General features: G+C 34.2%; 1 protein-coding gene and 1 long non-coding RNA gene across 3 annotated transcripts in view; one reads left to right on the top strand and one right to left on the bottom strand.

Moving 5' to 3' along the window:
• LOC106876555 (cholecystokinin receptor type A) overlaps positions 1-20,000 on the top strand; it is a 150,474-nt gene that overhangs the window by 108,627 nt on the left and 21,847 nt on the right. The window contains exon 2 of the mRNA XM_089359206.1: positions 2,425-2,799. Within this exon, the coding sequence (XP_089215332.1) occupies positions 2,425-2,799 (375 nt within the window). The remainder of the gene's footprint in view (positions 1-2,424; positions 2,800-20,000) is intronic.
• The window catches only part of LOC149133153 (uncharacterized), a 147,333-nt gene that overhangs the window by 93,273 nt on the left and 34,060 nt on the right, over positions 1-20,000 (bottom strand). The window lies entirely within an intron of this gene.

Here is a 20,000-nt window from a genome sequence, read left to right on the forward strand (position 1 = left end):
TAAGAATAGAAAAATAACAATAAAAATAGCAACAACAACAGCGTAGCTATGGTAACGACTATAATGGAAACAATAAGAGCAAAGTGAAATTGAAATAGAAGATAAGGTGTGACGACGACGACGATGATGATGGTGATGGTGATTTAAACAGTTAATTACAAAGATGGAAAATGTAAGATGGCGGACTGTTAGATTAGGACAACAGTAAGAACAACCCGAAGCGACTGACAATGTAAGCAACAAGAACAAGAATAGTATTTAACAATAACAGCATTAAGAAAAGCAGCACGAACAACATCAACAACAAAAACATCGACAATAACAACAACAACAATAGCAGTGTTACTATTGTCGGTAACAACTGCATCTCAACAACAACAACAACCGTGACAGCAGCGACGACAGGAACAATTACAGGAACAATGAGTGTAGCATCATCATCATCATCATCAACTTTGCAACAGAATTTGATTTGTATCTCGGGTTTTGCCATCTCAATACTTTGTCCTTATTGTGGGGCGGCGAGCTGGCAGAAGCGTTAGGACGCCGGGCGAAATGCTTAGCGGTATTTCGTCTGTCTTTGTTCTGAGTTCAAATTCCGCTGAGGTCGACTTTGCCTTTCATCCTTTCGGGATCGATAAATTAAGTACCAGTTGCGTACTGGGATTGATCTAATCGACTCGCCTCCTCCCCCAAAACTTTCGGGCCTTGTGCCTATAGTAGAAAAGAATACTTTGTCCTTATTGTCTCTATATCAGTGATGAGACGACGAGGTGTTTGTCCGTTTGTAGAGAAATGCCGGAGTCTACCTTGATAGCTTCAGTTAGCGTGCGAGTAGTGAGCGAACGTCAAACGACGGGGACCGTCACATTTAAAACATCTCGTCTGCTGCTCTAACAATTCTACCAATCCACTATTCTGAGCTGCTAATTTATGGCACAGATGAAACTTGCAGCGGGATTCGAACTCAAATCAAAGAGTCTTAAAACAAAAGATTGGGAAACATTCCAGCTGACGTTTTAACCACTGCGCCACTTCAATATAATATTTATAAAGTCTTTCATTTTATAACATCATTGTACTGTTGAGGCAGGGATACCTTTGGAGGTATACACGATTGGAAGGGGCTACACGGACGGCTATGTGTAGGGCCCTCAAAAAAATGGGTTTGTAGCTAGATCCCTTCGCATGATCGTAAGCTTCTTCATAGGACTAGAGATTTACCTCTACAAATAAATGAAATACTCTTCAGTTTTAGAGTGCTGCCAGTTTTGAAAACTTGTCCATATGGTGCATCGTCTGGCTCTGAATTGGTAGCTCTTTCACTGAACCTGTGTTTCAGTAAGCTGGTGGTTTTGTGAACCACGGAGGCAGTGCTTCAGTAAGCCAACGTTCCGGTGAGCCGGTGTTTCATTGAACCAGTATCTCACTGAACTGGTGCTTTGTTGTTCCAGCGTTTCACTAAACTAATAGTTCAGTGAGCCCTGCGGTAGTGTTTCTATTTTTCTCGTGTTTCGATAAGCCGGTCTTTCAGTGAACTCGTAGTTTTATAAACTATGAGTGATCCTACTTTCCCGTTCAAAATCGGAACGTTCTTTTACCATTTTCTTTTCAATATTTCCACATTTAGATATAAAACCATTAATCCCCTCTCCCAAATTTTACGGATCATGTTTTCAATAAAAACCTTCACGACGTATTCTTTTATTATTATTAATGTTTCATTGAAATATATTTCTATCACTTTATACTTAAGTCTTGTTTTTATAATTTTACACCAAAGAGCAATTAGGAATGATATATTCAAATGGTTGCATTGAGTTGTAGTTAATTAGATGAAAATCTTTCGCCAAATTAACCACATCATTAGAGATGAAATAATATTCAATATTTACATATTCTGTGAGTTGCAACTGGATATCAAACTGACCGAAACATAGTCGAGATGTAAATATTGGAAATCTGTGTATTTCTAAAGATTTGATTAATTGTCTGAAAAATTGCAATCTAATAAAACTCGGCAACTGTATTGCAATCTATGTTGGACTTCTAAATATATGCTACGGACCTACCTATCTACCAACCTAACTATCTATCTATCTACACACACACACACACACACACACACACACACACACACACACACACACACACACACACACACACACACACACACACACACACACACGTGTGTGTGTAAGTATGTTTGTATGTGTGTATGCATGTATATACAGATATAAAATGTATGCATATATATGTGTGTGTATATATATACATATGTACACATATATGTATATATGTATGTATGCATGTACGTATATGGAGGCGCATGGCTCAGTGGTTAGACCGTCGATCTTATAAGTCTATATAGTCATCATCATCTTCATCATCCTCATTATCACCATCTTTCTATTCTCTTTGCAGCAACCATCGTAGCTGTGAACTCTTTCACTCTGCTCGCCCTCTCACTGGAGCGCTATTTCGCGATTTGTCACCCACTCCGATCACGACGCTGGCAGACCTTATCCCATGCTTACAAGATCATCCTGGGCGGATGGTTGTCGGCGTTATTTTTCACACTTCCGGTGGCCATTTTCCAACAGTTGCGAACCATGCGAAACGGCAATAAACTTTGCATCGAGATTTGGCCAGACAAAACTTTGGGAAAAGTTTATCAAATATTCTTGGATATTATACTCTTCTTGTTACCGTTAATGATGATGATGGTTGCCTACAGTCTGATAGCCAAGACACTCTCTGTCAATTTTGACAAAGACTTGGCACTACCAACACAGCAAGGTATGTCTATTTGTCATTTTAACCTCAACCTCTAACATCATGTGTTGAGAGATATTCTCTCCTCCGTCGTCATCTTTGTCATTATTTCATCCTTTTATTTCTATTTTTCTAAACTTTTTTAGCATCGTGCCACAGATGATTGATCAAATTATCCAGAAACTATTCCATGCACGACCATTAAGTTTTTCTGCTCTAACAACGTCTATCTAATATTTTGTAATCCAACAGAGTGTATGATATCATACATTCTCAGAGAATAAAGCGTGATTTAAGAATGGTGTAAAATAAACGGTATTACATATCTGAAAAAAAGAGTTCCGTGCATTCTGCCGTTTGATCGACTATACCACTCTGCACAACGAAATAGACAAATTCAATACCGTATCCCTTCTGTAAGATACAGCAAACCCATTGAACATAACATTGCACATAAACAACGGAAAAGAAATGAAAGAATTAATTCTGAAGTGAAACTTATGATGGTGACCAAAAGGGCGATTCAAAGAAATATAGTTTCAAATAAATAATTACTCCAAATATAAAAAAAACCATATAAGGATTTTTCAATCAATTTTTGGCTTCTCTGCTACAAAATGCATAATAAATGTCCGTGCGTGTTCCGTTGATCGGATCAACAAGAAAGCTCATCGTCGTAACCGACGGAGGACTAGTTACGTCGCCATGAATCGGTAATGAATCCTACTCTTCAGGAAGGTGTGGGCTGAGGTCGAGCTAATACAAGTATGTACCTGATTAGTTTAATCCTTTCTACCGCAACATTTATGCTCTTGATTTAATAGGGATACTCTACCTGGTGGTTGAACTAGCTAGAAATAGCAACCAAATCTCCACTGTATCAGATGCTGTTATTCTTGAAATTTTGAGAATGTTATGAGTGGTATGCCTTACATTGATCATTGGTCTCCTCCATCAGAGTTACCCTGGGGTTAAACAACACTAATAACTTCGCGTTACACTGCTTCGAGAACTTTCAAGAACTTCAGAACGCCCCAAAGTGTGATCATCACAGCAGTAATCCCTTTTAATTAATCCATCAGTTTACTCCTTCACCGTGGACTTGGGGCTATACAACAATAACAACAACAGCAACAGTGGCATTTATGGTCCAATCATCATTAATTATGCTGCAAGTAAAAAATTCTAAACGAATTAAAATTTCTATTTTGATGGTAGAAACAAAACCAGAATCTACCGGAAATTATTAACGACACGTCCGGGGATTCTTTTCGATCCTTTGAAATGGAGATTTCAATTAAGAAATTCTTAAGTACAACATTCACTACATCATCCTATAACTGAAAAATCAAAATTTACGTCATTGGCATATTTGTATTATCTCCCTTAGGTAAATTTTTTTTAAATAAAATAATGATTTAAAGCCTTAATCACATATTTATTCGATACTCGTCACTTTGCGGACAGCAAGATGATAAAATTATAATCCAAACGGTTTGTCCATTTAAACACGGCTACCCTTAATATAAAACATATTCAGCTAAAAAAAGAAAGAATTAAAAACTTATTAAAATTTTGCCTCTATTTTCGTTTTCAGAAAAATAAATGTTATATTACGTATTTTTTTTCAAACTAGGTATATGATTGAAATTTAGGCTGACTTTCTTAGAGAAGGATTAATAAATAATATTTTAATACTGTTTAACTAAAAATGCTTATTTTAAAAATATTGAAAACATTATTTCAAGTACAACAAACTTTCTGTATGTATACATATGTATACATATATTCATATATATAATTTTAAACACGACTCTTCTTAATAGTGACTTCGAAGTTTCGGCCAGCTCACCGATGATTATTACCAATGAGGATCACCGATGAAGAATCAGATGGCCGAAACTTTGAATTCACTGTCAATACTATTCTTGTAAAAGAATAATTAATTTGTAAGCTACCAAATGCATTGAGTAATCCATCAATTTAATTTGTAAATGCCCTTATTGTAACATAAACAGGAACTTTAGTATATTTGTACATTTAAACACTCACGCACTCACATACACACACGTATATTTGCATATGTATGTATGCATGTGTGTGTGTGTGTGTGTGTGTACAAAATCTTTTTCCTCCAATGAACATGAAACGAAAACTTCTTATGGCAGCATCAGTTTGTTACATTCTCACTAATTTCTTAGTCATAATTAGCACAAGTGAAACCGGTCGTCGATGTAAATATTTTATTACACAGACACACACACACAAACAAACAAACACAGACACACACACATATAAATAATTCATATAAAATGTATATGCCCATAGTGGGCATATACATTTTATATGAATTTAATAATGAATTCCCTGAAACAATGTGTGGTCTATATAAAGTTGATGCGTTGCTTCTAAAAACCCGTCAAATAGAAAATTAGAATTGTATAAGAATATATATATATATATATATATACATATATATATATGCATACATTGTCCAAATAAATTTTCTGTGCATTTTCCTTGTGCTTATATTTTTCACTACAATTCACCACATAGAAAAATATTCTTATCGAACCGCATATATGCTTCGATTTCTCTTCTTCGACTTCTCCATTAACAACATTCCTAATCAAACTTCTGTTTCTATGCTTATAATGTGACTTTCTGCCTGTTATACAGGATGATAGCTGGACGTATTTTTCTAGCAGGCCGACCAACTACATAAAAGCTCATACCCTTGTGAATATATGCGTGTGTGTATTAATAATAAGTTTATGATAGACAACGAACATCAAAGGGAATATCTTTATAATAATTTTGTTCACTAAATTAATGTAACATTTCAGTGAAATCTCTCAGACAAAATTTCTTCATGCATAAACAAAGTGGTTAATGATAACTTTGTGTGAATTATTTATATTTAAGATAAGGAATCATTTCATGATTTGTATTTTTTTTTATTTAAATTTCACGAGTGATGTATATCGATAAATATTTGGGTGAAAAATAAGAGACACTTGTGTCATTCGATTAATTCTCTCTCTCTACATAATTGGTCCTTTACGCTGCCGACCCCACCATAAATTATAACTACGTCGAACTTCGTGGAAATGGAACTCATAATGTCAAAGTCTCTTTTATCATTTTATCCTTTATTTGTTTTAGTCATTTGACTGCGGCCATGCTGGGGCACCGCCTTGAAGAATTATTACTCGAATAAATCGACTCCAGTACTTATATATTTTAAGCCTCATATTTATTCTCTTGAGGTCTTTTGCCAAACCGTTAAGTTACGAGAACGTTTGACAAGCAGTAGTAATGACACACACACAAACAAAGCACAACACACTCACACACATGCACACACTCACTCTCTCTCTCTCATACACACATATACGACTGGATTCTTTCAGTTTCCGTCTAGAAAATTCATTCACGACGCTTTAGTCGGCTGGAGGCCATAATAGAATGAACTTATCCAAGTTACCAGGCAGTGGAACTGAACCAGAAACTATGAGTTTCGGAGTCAACTTACCACACATCCACGCCTGCGCCTATAAGCAACTTGACAGTAAATAATTCTTGCAGTTCTACCAAAGTTCCATTCTCTCAGAGCTTGAATATTCAGCAAGCACCACAACCAATCAAACAATAATTCTCTTTATATCATTATACTTGATTGTTTCTCTTCTCTTATTGTCACAATTATCACGTGATTAAATTTCTTTCTCAGCCATGTTTCCTTTTGTTCCCCATTCGTTTCTTTGGGGAGAGGGGGTAAAAATTTGGCGGTAAGTGGTGTCGGAAATAGTTTTGTTTTGTTTGCTTCAGAAAAATATTAGTAATTACAATTACTTCGTATTAAATTATCTCAAATTTACCGGTTTTAATAATTACTTTTTCGACGAGTGTTCTTGTCAATGAATGCCTGACGACGCTAGTCAAGGCTTTCAATAACAATTTGTATTTGTTGTTGCTGTTGTTGTGGTGGTTAGTAGTGGTAATGGTGATGTTATTAGTAGTCGTCGTAGTGATAGTAGTGTAATGACTGTTGTTGGTTTAAGTGGTAGGTGGAGGTGGAGGTGGTGTCGTCAGTGTTGGTAGTGCAACCGGTGCTGTTGATCTTGTTGCTATGAGTGGTGGGAGCGGCAGTGATGATGGTGGTGGTTTGGGTGAGGATAATTGTGGAAGTGGTTGTGGTGGTGCTAGTGCTAGTGGAGTTCTTGGTTATTATTCTTGTCGTTGTTGTTGCTACCGTCACTGTTGTTCGATCCGGCCTCAGGTCGAATAGGACTATGGTGGGTTAGGGCCCACTTCACGACGGAGATTTGGCTGCTATTTCTAGAAGATAGAGGAAGTACGCTGAGGCTTCATCATGAGGCTGTTGCAGGTCGATGGGTTTTATATTTTGTACTATTATTATGATTGTTGTTGTTGTTGTAGACAGTGATGTTAGAAGAGTTTCTTTTGTGCAGGGTGTTGTTTTTGTCTTTGTTGTTGGTATTGGTGGTGTTATTGATGCAGTTGTTGTTGCATTAAACTGGCGAGGTGGCAGAACCATTAGCACGCCGGGTAAAATTGGTCTGCCGTCATGTTTTGAGTTCAAATTCCGCCGAGGTAGACTTCACCTTTCATCATTCCAGGGTCAACATAAATATCATCTTTCCGGAGTTAATAGAGTAAGTACCAGATGAGTATCGGGGTGGATTTTTCCCTTCTCCCTCCCTCAAAATTGCTGGCCTTCTACGAACATGTGAAACCGATATTCTCTTCTACTCTGGGTACAAGGCCCCAAATTTTGGGGGAAGGGGGCTAGTCGACTAGATCGATCTCAGTACACAACTTAATTTATCGACCCCAAAAGGATGAAAAGCAAAGTCGACCTCCACGGAATTTGAACTCAGAACATAAGGACGGACGAAATACGGCTAAGCATTTCGCCCGGCGTGCTAACGTTTCTGCCAGCTCGCCGCCTTACAATGAGAAATCGATATTAATGTTGTTGCGAAGACAGCGAGCCGGTAAAATCGTTAGCACACCGAACAAAATGCTTCGCGGCATTTCGTCCAACCTTAGGTTCTGAATCCCAAAAAATCTGGAGTCGACTTTACCTGCCATTTTTTCGGAATAACTACTGAGATCTAGGGTCAATTTAGTCAACATACTCCTCCAAACCCAGAAAATTTGTGCCAAGATTTGAAACCGATAATTTTGTTGTTGCAGGTTGCGGTGTTGTCGATGTTGTAGCTTGTGTTAACGTTGGTGTTTGTCTTTGTTAGTGATATCGATGAGGTTATTAAAGATGTTGATCTGGCTGTCATCAACTTTGCTGCTTTTCTCGTTGCTGCAGTTTTCGTCATTGCTGTTGTTGTTGTTGTTGAAATATTCCTTTCTGCTCATCCATTTCTTTAAAGATATATTGTCTTCTCTCAAAAGAAGCGATTTACTCTGTTTCTATTTATATTTGTCGATAACTTTTTTTATGACAAATAGTTTCCGAATAAAATATCCAGAATCGATAATCAACATGTTTTGTAATTGATTATAAATATCGTTATTCTTGCTGCTGCTGCTGCTTTTCTTGTTCTGCTTGTTGATGATGATGATGACAGTGTCATCATCCTCACCACCACCAACGACGATGACGATGACGATGATGAACATGATTTCTTTTATATGCCACCAAGTTGGCGGATGGGGTGGACAATAAAATAGATAGACGTAAAATATAGGAATTTAGATAAAATTGTATGATAAAAAAGGAAATGGTAAATTATTCATGATATAGAGTATAAACAAAAGAAAGGAATTAGACAGAGCACAAGTTCAGAAGTAAATGTAAATAAAAGCGGGTGGTAGTGTTGTGATCCACCTGACACAGGAGAACCTCTAGGAATAAATCGAGGAACCCCACCATTCAAGATCTTCAAATCGAAGGGCAAGCCCCTATTCCAATCCCTGTTCTCCGACTGACAGGTTCTCACTTAGAGCAGTGTCATTCTGTCTTGCCATTTTGCCACATCCACCCACCATTCTATAAACTCACCAGAAGACAGTAAGTCCCTCTCTATCCTCATTTTCCTTTTCAAGGAAAACTTGAAAAACTCGATGAGGGTTCTACCACAGAGGAGCATTTCGGTCATTATAGCTGCCGACCTCGTCCACCAGACGACTTATTTCGTCATACGTACCAAACAAATGAAAAACTTCCTTACCTGCCCGATTAAAGGAGTGCTCGTCAGCGGATACGTATTTTATCACTTCAGAAAAAGTAGCTGGCAAAGTCGACCTCAACAGAATTTGAATTCAGAACATAAGGATGAGCGAAATGCTGCTAACCCTTTTGCCCGGTCTGCTAACGGTGCTACCAGCTTGCTACTTTAATGCAACAACAAAAACGAAGAAAAGCAAATAACGAAAGTGAATCCTCAAACAACGATCTACAACAACAATAACATCAACGACCACAACAACAACAATCATCATCATAATAATAGAGAATATAAAACCCCAAAACCATCAAGAGCACCATCACGGTAGAAGTGTATTCTATGAATTGTACAGGTAGCTTATTAGCAATTAAAACCTAAACGCAAGTTTATAAACGTCAGTTTATACGTGTGTAAGTGTCTTTCTCTGTGTGCATGTGTGTGTTTTTTATTGTTTATTTGTTTCAGTAATTTGACTGCGATCATGCTGGGGCACCGCCTTTAGTCGAACAAATCGACCCCAGGACTTATTCTTTGTAAGCCTAGTACTTATTCTATCGTTTCTTTTGCCGAACCGTTAAGTTACTGGGACATAAACACACCAGCATCGGTTGTTAGGCAATGGTGGAAGGGACAAGCACATACACATGTATATATGTACGACGGGCTTCTTTCAGTTTACGTCTACCGAATCCACTCACGAGGGTTTAGTAGAAAACACTTTTCCAAGGTGCCACTCAGTGGGACTGAACCCGGGACCATGTGGTTGGTAAGCAAGCTACTCACCACACAGCCACGCCGTATATATACACTCAGTAGGTTCAGAATAATTTCTGAGAATGTGCATTTTCAGGTGTCCCGTTTAATTCAAAATGTTCGGCAATTTCTTTTGAACTACTACTATTTTGCCTGGCATCAATGCCTGTGTCCATTGAACCTTTTATTTAATTGTTAGGATTCGTGATGGAATTGACTTGACGCATGTTGTTGCACAATGAACAGGGTTTACCTCTCTTGCGGCTGATTTTCAAGGTGCAGCGTTCAGACGCTCCAATGATAGTTTTCTTGGAGTTCGAGGTAGTGGTTAATATTCCTCTCATATTTTTATTACATCTAAAGGCGACAGAGAAAATATTTGTTTGAAATGGGTATATTTATCTTCAATATGCTGATAACTTTCACGCAACACTTTTGAAATGCTAGCGAAGTTTCGGTGCCAGTTAATCACTAAAAGGAATTATGTCACATATTTGCTAAAATTATGCGTAAAATCTTGACTTTCCTTGCCAATCTTAGCTGTGTCATTTACAATTTCCTTCTATCGTGATTTACTGCAACCGCGTTTGACATAATGGCGTACAAAAGCATTTGCCTGTTTCCAGTTATCCCCGATGTCAGTCCAAATGCATGAGGACAAATATATTTGTGAATCACAAACAACATATCATGGAGGAATGAATAAAATGACAGGTGAATTTCATCATGTTTACACAAAACTCTTCTACTAAATATCATTTTTCCTTTTTATTTGTCATTTCTTTCTTTTTCTTGTTTTCTGATGATGTCATTCTACCAAAATAGGAACGCTGGATTTCCTCGTTTATACTTTGAATTTCTGTTTCTGCGTTTGTTTTCATTTTACATTTTGAAACTAAAGACAGACAGCCTGTTGAAATAATCTTTCGCATTGTCTGTCTTCACATTACATTATTTTGGTCTGCGATGTTGATGAAGATCCATTCTTTGAATTCGTTCCGTAAGAGAGTGATATCTAATCGGTTATTCTGCAGTTTTTTACCTGTCGAGACTGGCATATCCCATGCGAGTTCCGCTTGATTCATTCTGTTATTCTTATCATCAGAAGCGGCAGCATGCCGGACGAAATGTTTGGTGGAATTTCGTCCGGCTTTACGTCCTGAGTTCAAATTCCGCCGAAGTCGACTTTGCCTTTAATCCATTGGGGGGGGGGGGTCGATAAAATAAATGCTTGGGTCGATGTAATTGACTAGCCCCTCCCCTAACAATTTCAGGCCTTGTGCCTATAATAGAAAGGATTATTATTACTGTTGTTGTTCTTGTAATCATTGTTCTGTTGTTGTTCCCGTTGTTCCTATCATCATCATCATCATCATTATCATCATCATCATCATCTATAAAGTCGACGCATATCATCCCTATTGCCATTTGATTTCTTAATCAATAACTTTCATATGTTTCATTTAATGAATTCGACAAAACCATTATTGAACTGTTAAAACCCTCTTTCTCTGTACGAGAACTGATTATTCTCTGTGAGAAACGATACGTAAATATTGTATTGTTGTAACGATGCATCTTGTGAATGGTGAGGCCATTGTGGTTGCTCCGGTCGTTAAATGCGTTTCAATGGGATAAGAAGAACGGCAGGCAGTAGAGTATTTATTTATTTTATTTTACTTACAATTTATTGATCTCCAATAATATAATGTAAACAGTTAAATCGATATTTTGACATGAAAAAGAAGGCTTGTTTTTCAGAGTTTACGAGAATAATTACAAGCAAAATTGAATCATATCGATGTACATAATATGTCGTTCTGCCTCTAAATATGTCTACGTGTGATTACTTTTTCAATGAGATTAATTTCCGAGCTAAAATGAAATCCCTAAACTGATTCAAGCTGACTACGAGCCGATCGGTTCCATCAGCCAGGCCCGGCTGAGTTATGACCAAGCTGAAAGGGCATGGATCGTTGACTAGCATGCACAGGTGTTGTGCGGGCTTAAACGCCTTCAGGTATGTATTTACTTAGATGCATGATTATGCTCCTTTACACAGAGGTTTCTGTTTGTGTGCGTGTGTAGGTATATGCATGGCTTTATGCATAGTCGTAGGCAACATTCACACATCAAGTCCACGACCAGTGGCTACATTTAAATAAGTTCAATTTCATTAAGGAATTTCCAAGTTTAGATGGGTCGGAAGCTTTCAAGAGACAGTCTGACGAAGCTAATTACTAATAAAAGTTTCAAGGTCACAGCCAACCTTTTTCTTCGGTGTCTATCTAACTGTCTAGATAGATAGATAGATAGATAGATAGATAGATAGATAGATAGATAGATAGATAGATAGATAGATAGATAGGGTGAACAAATATATATATATATGTATACTTATATATATATGTATACTTATAAAATACTTATATATATATATAGGTATACTTACAATATACTTATATATATATATGTATACTTATAATATACTTATATATATATATATATGTATACTTATAATATACTTATATATATATATATATGTATACTTATAATATACTTATATATATATATATATGTATACTTATAATATACTTATATATATATATGTATACTTATAATATACTTATATATATATATGTATACTTATAATATACTTATATATATATATGTATACTTATAATATACTTATATATATATATGTATACTTATAATATACTTATATATATATATGTATACTTATAATATACTTATATATATATATGTATACTTATAATATACTTATATATATATATGTATACTTATAATATACTTATATATATATATGTATACTTATAATATACTTATATATATATATGTATACTTATAATATACTTATATATATATATGTATACTTATAATATACTTATATATATATATGTATACTTATAATATACTTATATATATATATGTATACTTATAATATACTTATATATATATATGTATACTTATAATATACTTATATATATATATGTATACTTATAATATACTTATATATATATATATGTATACTTATAATATACTTATATATATATATGTATACTTATAATATACTTATATATATATATGTATACTTATAATATACTTATATATATATATATGTATACTTATAATATACTTATATATATACATATGTATACTTATAATATACTTATATATATATATGTATACTTATAATATACTTATATATATATATGTATACTTATAATATACTTATATATATATATGTATACTTATAATATACTTATATATATATATGTATACTTATAATATACTTATATATATATATGTATACTTATAATATACTTATATATATATATGTATACTTATAATATACTTATATATATATATGTATACTTATAATATACTTATATATATATATGTATACTTATAATATACTTATATATATATATGTATACTTATAATATACTTATATATATATATGTATACTTATAATATACTTATATATATATATATGTATACTTATAATATACTTATATATATACATATGTATACTTATAATATACTTATATATATATATGTATACTTATAATATACTTATATATATATATGTATACTTATAATATACTTATATATATATATGTATACTTATAATATACTTATATATATATATGTATACTTATAATATACTTATATATATATATGTATACTTATAATATACTTATATATATATATGTATACTTATAATATACTTATATATATATATGTATACTTATAATATACTTATATATATATATGTATACTTATAATATACTTATATATATATATGTATACTTATAATATACTTATATATATATATGTATACTTATAATATACTTATATATATATATATATGTATATATATATATACATGTATATATAGATAGGGTGAACAGATATGTATATACATGTATATATACATAGATGCATACACATAATACATTCATACACACATACACACACGCACATATATGTATATCTGCATTTATATAAATATGAAAATGAACATGTATATATCCGTTTATGTCGATATTTCCTCGGTCTTTTAACTTCGGCATTTTATACCTCGGTGCCTGTCAGAGGCTCAAGAACAGTTTCCTGGTATTGTAACAGTATAACAAATAAAATTGCCTTGTTTGTCTGAAGTTATATACATGTGTGTGTATGTGTGCGCGCGCGTGTGCGTGTAACATGTGATTTTACGAAAAATAAACGAGTTATACGATGATGTAGTTTCTTTATAAATACGTAATTCCAGACGTAAATCCATATCAAGGAAATATGTTTCTGATAATACTTTACAGTGAAAATATATTTAAATATTGATTACAAATGGAGTATATAACAGTGTAAACTATATTCAGAAACTGACCAAATATATAAGAACTTATGACGTCGGTATATTTAATGTGTTTTTTTTACAATTTTGTTTTGTTTCGTTGAAGATTATCTTACATTTTCCTTTTCATCAGCTGCATACCGACTCAGAAGACATTTACAAAGAATAACAACTGTCAAGCTAATTCGCTGCTACAACAATAAAGTAGAGGCCATACATACAATTTACATTCTACAGAAGTGGTTCTCAACGGGGGTCAATATGGCCCTTGGGGATACATATAAGATTTTGTTGTTAAAATTTGCCTTTAATTACTTCTGTTTCTACAACTCTCAAAATATCTTAATTTTTTTAATACAATTCCTAATAATATTTAATTCTATAAATATAAAAGGATTTTTTAAGCATTGAATGGCTTTGAGGGTCCGTCCAAATAAAACAAGATTCAAAGAGATCCATAGGCACAAAATGGTTGAAACCCACTGATTCTCCACTCGAGAGAATAGAGATAGAGAGCGCTTACGTGACTCTTCACTAACAACGCTTCCTCAGTTTCGAGTTAAGGCTACTTTCCGTTGCACGAGGAATAAAGCTTGGTATTATTGGTTTGTTCAGATCACATGGGGACGTTTGTGTCTATTGATCAGTATTGGCTGTTAGTAAATGATGGCTGCTCCTGATTGCTGAGTGTTACTGGTAACGGTTGATATCGGCTGGTGGTAAAATCAGTAGCTGGCGTTAGATTCCAATATTCGGAATAACAACTTATGGAGAATTGAAGATGTTTACAGAAAGTTTATGCAATTATCCTTCATAACTGGCAATTAGTTATGTTCTTGGATGCAGAAAAGCAGTTCAGACATTGTATAAAATAGTCCGTTTGTGATAGCAATAATAGCTCAGTTCTCATGTTAACCGAGACATATGTGGTTACATGTTCAGTTTCTGAATGAGACAAAGATGACACCGTTGTACTGGGGTGCATTAACCATTGAGTGGGTGCTTTGTCGAGAGTCTTCCATGTTACACTGGGTCGAGTCATTATGTGATCCCGTAATCTCAAGATAAAACGTAGAAAGAAAGTGGTGCTTGCTTTGTTTTTGAACCTGAAGGAATGCAGGGGTTGTGTAAATATTTCCTTGAAAATAATAAGCAATAAGCCCCATGTACTACCTTCGTATATATTCGAGTCGGGCGAGAACACACCCATAGATCATAATCTTCAAGGGACACTATATTTTCAAGCAAGTTTGATTTCTGAAATTCCATGAGTCTGATTGAAACAAAAGTTGTGTAGGTGTGAGTCTATTCGGCTGAATGCGATATTATCTCGGCAGTAACATTGTGGGAAATAAATTATTTTCATACTTTCAGTATACCTACATAATTTCTCTAGCAATGCTTGTGGACACATCACGATTGTACAACGTGGTGCAGATCGTGGAACTAAATATCTACATAATTGTCATATACATAAACGCAATGACACATGAACTTGCAAAAGAAGACAGGTTTGAATTACAGACCATTTTGTGTATCTAAAGTTACACCGCTCCGTATAGGTGGACTCTAATATAATGAGAGTGTCACTTTAATAAGCTGTCCCCTAATTAATAATATCTAATATAGAGCAGTGTGGTATATAAAGTACAATATATGTCAATATATAATTTACTTAATATCAGAACGACAGTTTCATTAATCCTGGTAAATTAATCTCAAACATAATTATGTTTCTCAATTCGGTTCATTATAATGTAATACTCTAGGGCAATATTTTACAAAATTACAAGTTCTAAATATTACAGCTATTTTTTAAAAAATTTAATTAAATTTATTTTTTCTTACTTCCCATCTAAGTAATTATGATTACCCCCCATCCTGTCCTTGCTAATGATGTAATGATTTTCTGGTAGAGAATATGGTTATAGCTTCATTAACTCTAGCAGAAATATTTCTAGTCTGTTCGGCGCCTTCAAGAGAATCACGCCTTCCATTATATTTTATCTTTACTTCTAAAATCGAACATATATACACACATGCACATATATTTACATGCATGAATGCATGCATGTATGTATGTACGTATATATATGCATGTATGATTGTATGTGGAGACAGATAAATTTTTGAAAGTAGGGGATCTAGTTATGGAAAGCTGACGTTATATAAAACCAACCTGAGTCATATCAATGTTGTTTATTGTTAATACTAGCAAATCATTCTATTACGGACATATTGTTGTTCCATAATGGGGAAGAAATTACGTTTCGTTTATTCTAATCAAGACTTCATCTTGGATGTGCTTTCTAACAATATCTAATTCCGATGCAGTGTATGCTGTGTTCACTGTATGTGACTGGCGACTGTTTGTATGTTTACTTTCATCTACAAGTCTCTCTCTCTCTCTCTCTCTCTCTCTCTCTCTCTCTCTGTGTGTATATATATATATATATATATATATATGTATATATATGTGTGTATATATATATATATATATATATACCGCTTAGGTTTTGCGTGACTAATAACCTGGAGTAGAACTCAATATACGTGTGTGTGGGTATACATGAGCTGTGTGTGAAGGTATCTGTCTGTCTGTGTATCTGCCTGTCTGCGTGCAATTTTTGAGACTGTGCGTGTGTGTATACATGGCTGTAATTCTTCCATTAAATCTAATTGTCTTTTGAATATACCTTTTCATACGCATCACCAGTGACATTCTTACCGGAAATGACTGCACTGTACAATGCACAAATTTACTTCTCCCTCGCAAATAAATCGCACTTCATATTCGAGGCTCCGATGAAGCTAGAAGATGTTATTCAGGCACCTTATCATGAGAACACTGCATCTTAGAGAGTAGAAACAGCTATAAGCTAAGGAAGCTCATAGCATAAACTACGTTTTCCTTTGTCAGCCTTTTGCTTTATATATATATATATATATATATATATATATATATATATATATATATACACATATGTATATATTTATATGCATGCATACATACATGTTTGCATGCAGATTTTGACTGGTAGATGGAGCATAGAATAAAGTGCACATTGCTACCCTCTAAATCTACATCTAAAACGGTTGACTATTTGATGAGAGCTATATGCAGCAAACTGAGCGACAGCGTCTAAGCTTACCTCCGTGTTAAACATCGCATGAAATGTTTTTGCACACGGAAGCTAAAATGTACTATAGAAGGTGCACTCAATCGTTTATTTAACTCCACTCTATCTGCGGATACAGATATAATAGGAAGAATAGAGTGCTTTACTGGCCTTCAAAAGCCTTTTGTCCTTCATAAAGTGCCGTCTGTTTTCTTATTCTTTTATTTATCTTTTATTTATTTAACTGGATTCATTTAATCGACGACAGGAAGAACTGTTTCCGTTGAACGCAATACTCTGCAACTGTTAGTTATTTCACTTTGCTATTCACTATCAAATCGTCTTAGGGAATTTAGTGTGCTTCGGTAAATCTAAAGTAGGGAAGAACTTTCTTCGGAAAAATCTATATACTCCATTGAATATGCATACATACACGCACATATCTATATACATATTTACGTATCTGTATGTATATATATTGCTGCATACTTTTTACCCATTGTTCGTCTGTTGACATGATAAATAACAGGTCTCCGCAGTCACTTTCATTCATAATGTACTTTGTCGTTTGTGCTTTTGTCCCGTGTTTTTAGCTTTCAGTCTTAGCTATATTCTCTAATCTCACTAACATCAAAGTGTTTTTTTATCCGTTTTTATTTTCCTTTCCTTTAAATGAAAAAAAAACAAAAATGTGAAAAAGAAATCAGGCGAATTCATCTTTGTAGATTTAACTTTGAAACTCTCACAACAGTTCTTAATTGTTATTTGGGTTCTCATTTCAATTTTACAATTTCCAAATCCTTATTATGAATTCCTTCAATAGACGATGTGCGAAGCCACAGACACACGCCCACGCACACACATATACACGCACGTGCATATATCTATACACACAACACACACAATGTATATATATGTGTGTGTTTTGTTTATGTCTCTGTATATTCGAGTGTTTTTATTTTACTCATTGTTATTCATTTCTGAAATACATTCAGTATTTTTTTTTCTGTCGATGTAAAATGAAGAAAAATATTTAATAAAATGGAAAGTAAAAGTATAGAAATAACTTTGACAAAAATTAAAACTTAAAAAAATATCTCCAAAAATATCTGGCGAAAATATGGCAGAAAGACAGATCTGCATTGTTTCAAATCTTTTTATTTAGTTTTTGATATGACCATTGCCAAATTATGTTGTCAAAATGCGTTGTCAGTTGAGTTTAATTATCTTAAGAAATCCCCACCTGGATTTGTGGAAGACAGTGTTCATTGAATCTTTTCAGCATCATCAAGCAAATGCGAGACAAATAAGCATCTTGTTACGACGCCGACTATCCTACGTGCATTTTTTCCTGTGAGTCGAAGTTTAAGACAAATCAACGAATATGTTGTTGATTGCACAACTAAATCAACTACGATTCCCTGTAAACTCTTGATAGTTACAATAATCTGTAATTAGCTGCAGTACCCTGTAATTAGCTACAACGATTTATGATTAGTTGCAGAATCATGTAATTGACAACAGTACTCTGCAATTAACTCTCGTTAGTTGCTGTATGCCACAATTAGCTACAGTAATTAATTACATTATCCTGTGGTACCCTACAGATCTCTACGTTTAACTCCACTACCCTGTGGCTAGCCACATAATGCTGAGAGATCTTTCATACTGGCAGTTAAGTACTTTTGCCTCGGACACGCAAATTTCGCTGGATCACCCATGCACGGTCCTAATCGATTTGGCCACTCGGTCTTTCATTCCATATATTAGTTTCAAATTTTGACATAAGGTCAGCAATTTCGGGGAGGGATTAAATAGATTACATCGACCCCGGTGTTCAACTGGTACTTATTTTATCGGTCCCGAAAGGATGAAAAGCAACGAGGACGTCAGCAGAATTTGAACTCAAAAGGTAAGCACAGACGAAATGGGGCTAAGCATTTTGCCCTGCGTGCCACCTTTTTCAGTTCATATGCTACAAGTAGTTATGATAGACAGCGAATATCCTAAAGGGATCAACGACAGTTTAAGCCACCACTAGCAAGTCTTAAGTTTATTGTGGCTTGAGTTCAACCAATGAAATTAACAAAGAACAAATGAAAACGAAAATTAAACAAAAACTGTAAAACCCTTCACTTTCGCTGTTTATTGTTTCTTCACTTTTCTTATGCCCTGAATGCACCTCTGACGGTTATCCTGAAACATTAGTTGTTGCATTTGAATTATAACCCGAGGATAGCCTTATCTGAACAAAATGAGCAGATCTACAACGGAAAATGTTTCCAAGGTGACCATCACAAAGTATTTTAAACGTACGAATAAGAGACAAATTGTCTGCTAATTCTAGCAACTTCAACTGCCACATCGGAGCTCCTTCCAATACGATGTTTTATTGGAAACAGCAAGACAGGGCGAGAGTAAACAGTGTGAAGAAAATCTACGAGAAATATAATTGTCATATAATAAGTTTGACCAGAAAATCTATACTATAATAATAATAATAATAGTTACAATATATTATCATAGTTTTACTATGTGCTATGTCTCTGTACTGCGAATATAACTACACCCAAAAGATTAGTAATTGTGCGAGTGCAGTTATAATATTATAATAATAATGATTATATATATATATATATATATATATATATATATATATATACACATAAAATTACAACATATAATAATTAATGTTAATGGATATATGTATGTCTATGTATATAGATATATATACTCACACAAGCACGTACGCACACACACACA

Source organism: Octopus bimaculoides, chromosome 11 (genome assembly GCF_046866305.1).
Source record: "Octopus bimaculoides isolate indiv1 chromosome 11, ASM4686630v1, whole genome shotgun sequence".
NCBI classification, from domain to species: domain Eukaryota; kingdom Metazoa; phylum Mollusca; class Cephalopoda; order Octopoda; family Octopodidae; genus Octopus; species Octopus bimaculoides.